The sequence below is a fragment of the Phalaenopsis equestris genome, unplaced genomic scaffold (assembly GCF_001263595.1).
Source record: "Phalaenopsis equestris unplaced genomic scaffold, ASM126359v1 Scaffold000364, whole genome shotgun sequence".
NCBI lineage: Eukaryota > Viridiplantae > Streptophyta > Magnoliopsida > Asparagales > Orchidaceae > Phalaenopsis > Phalaenopsis equestris.
The window spans coordinates 937037-940169 of NW_018164806.1; the positions used below are offsets into that span (position 1 = coordinate 937037).

At 41.7% G+C, this 3133-nt stretch overlaps 1 protein-coding gene across 1 annotated transcript in view; it reads left to right on the plus strand.

Moving 5' to 3' along the window:
• The window catches only part of LOC110026321 (ferredoxin--nitrite reductase, chloroplastic-like), a gene marked incomplete at its 5' end in the record, with an annotated part of 6283 nt that extends 3441 nt beyond the window's left edge, over positions 1 to 2842 (plus strand). The window contains one exon of the mRNA XM_020727213.1: positions 2423 to 2842. Within this exon, the coding sequence (XP_020582872.1) occupies positions 2423 to 2842 (420 nt within the window). The remainder of the gene's footprint in view (positions 1 to 2422) is intronic.
• Between the last annotated feature and the right edge of the window lie 291 nt (positions 2843 to 3133).

Genomic DNA, 3133 nt, shown 5'->3' on the forward strand with positions numbered 1-3133 from the left:
AATTCAAAAAGAAATAAAAAAAAAAAAAAAAAAAACTAACGACAACATTACTTATATATGTTGTGCAAACAAAGATGTTTGGGTCCCCACATATAATTTTAAAAATTAAATTAATAAAGTAGATCCCGAATAATTGAGACTTAATTTTTGTTGATTAAAGTTAGTCCTGTCTAGTGGACGTGGCATTACTGAAAATGTCACTGCTCAGCTACCAAATTATTTTTTGCTCGCTGCACACATTGTGGTCGCCATCCCAGCCTAATATCTGCTATGTGGAATCCACGTGAACAGAGATACGAGTTCGCGGCCACTACAAAGGATCTAGCTTTCAAGATGGGTATCTTTTTAGAGAACTTTATACTCGCATCACATAAATTTTATATATTTATATCTCTAAGACCTAAATTTAATTTGATATTTATACTTACTATTATTGAATCCAAAAGTATTTGGAAAACGCATCAAATGAATAGAAACGTTCTGCTAGTAAGTGATTAGGGAGAGAGAGAGAACTATGGAACAGTAAAGGTGTGTTCTTTATCCATGACTTGGAACCCTTTTTATAGGCATATAATCCAACACTACATAAATATAAGTTAACCCACTCATCATTAAATTTTCACGAGGATTTATTAGTAATCACAGAGTTATTCGCATATAATAAAATCAGAGACTAATTCAATTGATAAGAGTTGTCTATCGCTGATAAGTCTTGACTCGTTCAATATGTAGTTTGAAAGAGTGCTCATTGTCGTTCATCTTGGTAGTTGTTTACCGCCCTGCAGAAGTTTCTTCCGACGCCTTTCATCGATCGTTTGAACAAGATGCTTCTCTTGTCAATATACAACCAAAAAACGATCTTCGAAGGAACTGTTCGATCGTACGCATTTTTTTCTGAGTCGTTTAGTTGTCTTGAGATTAATGCTGACATATTTTTATATGTACATATTCAGTTCCCTGATTCTCTTGCTTCTCGGAAGTTGTACAACACATAAATATAAGAGAATCTTTTTAATATATATGAAATAATTAAATTACATCATTGCACAATAATGCACTTCTCTGAATTTCCATGCCCGAGCTATTATAAATAGGTTTTGGGGCAAGGGAGGTTTGCACCGCCTTTATTTCTTCTTACTCTTTTTTCATGCTTTTTGTGATGTCTGACAAAGGAGTTTCGCCTTCCGAAAAAAGTGTCCCTCTTAAAGACATGAGTGATATGCGGGCACAAGCTCGTAAGTTAGACGTGAAGCGTAAGCCGGTGAGTGAGGTATCCACAGAAGGGGTGAGTAGAAAGAGAGTTTTGCCCAAGCCAAGAGCCGACAATCGTGAGAGCTGATATGGTTCTTTCGGTTTCCTAGCGGGCTCACTCCGGGAGAGGTTTGCAGGACAGGCTAGAGTTAGGCTAGAGGTCGTCCCGACGATCATCTTATGGGACACTTGCCAAAGGTGAGTGTTCTTGTTGTAGGAGAGAGATTATTTGTCTAGGTGATTGCGGGGTCGCGGTTCCCAGAGAGGTCCTAAGAACGCAGTGGCTGAGGCCAAGGCATGTCTTCGATCGACTAAGAGCAGTCATTCTTGTGAAGGTGGAAAACAAGGGTAAATTGCTGAGGCCATTTTTTCTTACACCACAACTGAATGGGGGTGGATTCTTGGTATGTAGCTTGATCTACCGTTTGCATCTTTTTTTCTCGGTGCAGCAACTCAAGCCCTGACTATCAATTCTATATCGGTAGATAGTGATGCTGGTCCTGAGAATGACTGGGCGGTTGTGGACTAAGTTGCGGTCGAGGGAGTGAATACGGAATAGGTTGTCGCGGGGAGAGCAGATATGGCAAAGCTGAACGCACTGGAGTAAGGTGCTGAGCGACATGTCGACATGGTGTTGAGGCCGTTTTTCTTCTTAAGGTGGAAGACAAGGGTAAGTTGCTGAGGCCGTTTTTTCTTACACCACAACTGAATGGGGGTGGATTCTTGGTATGTAGCTTGATCTACAATTTGCATCTTTTTTCCCGATGCAACAACTCAAGCCCTGACTGTCAATTCTATATTGGTAGATGGTGATGTTGGCCCTGAGAATGACTGGGCGGTTGTGAATCAGGTTGCGGTCGAGGGAGTGAATACGGAATAGGTTGTCGCGGGGAGAGCAGATATGGCAAAGCTGAACGCACTGGAGTAAGGTGCTGAGCGACATGTCGACATGGTGTTGAGGCCGTTTTTCTTCTTAAGGTGGAAGACAAGGGTAAGTTGCTGAGGCCGTTTTTTCTTACACCACAACTGAATGGGGGTGGATTCTTGGTATGTAGCTTGATCTACAATTTGCATCTTTTTTCCCGATGCAACAACTCAAGCCCTGACTGTCAATTCTATATTGGTAGATGATGATGTTGGCCCTGAGAATGACTGGGCGGTTGTGAACCAGGTTGCGGTCGAGGGAGTGAATACGGAATATGTTGTCGTTGGGAGAGCGGATATGGAAAAACTGAACACACTGGAGCAAGGTGCTAAGCGACATGTCGAGGATCAGATTGTTGAAGGTCAGAATGCTGGAGGTCAAGGTGTTGGAGGTCTGGGTGAAGGCCGTCAGGTTTCTTTTGGTGCTGCGAGGGGGGAGGAGGTTACCGGGGGAGGCGGATGTCGTGTGCCTTTTGACTTCATACTTCACCACCTTCTTGAGATGGAGGAGTGTTTTGTTCATTTTTTGGGGTATCCTCGAGGAGATGGTGATAGAAGAATTACTGAGGTTGTTGAGAGAGTCAATCAGGTGAAGAGGGAAGTTGTTGACTGCATGAGGAAATTGCAACTTTCTAGAGGGATAAATTTGTTGATCGTGGAGAAGTGATGTGCATGTGTTTGGAACTGTCAACAGTTAGAGATGTCTTTGCTGCTCAACCTAGGGATAGCTAGAATAACCTTTTCAGGAAGGATGACGAGTTTATGTATGAATGACATCGGCGTCAAAGTTTTATCTCGGGCGAAGCAATGAACAATTGCTTAGTTAGATTTAAAATAAAACATTTTTCTATTTCTTGTAATGTCTACCTTATTTGGGTACCAATGTGGTTTTGTCGCATCAGTCGTGTCGGCAGTGTTTCAGATTCCCAGATATCTTCTTTCCCATATATATATAATT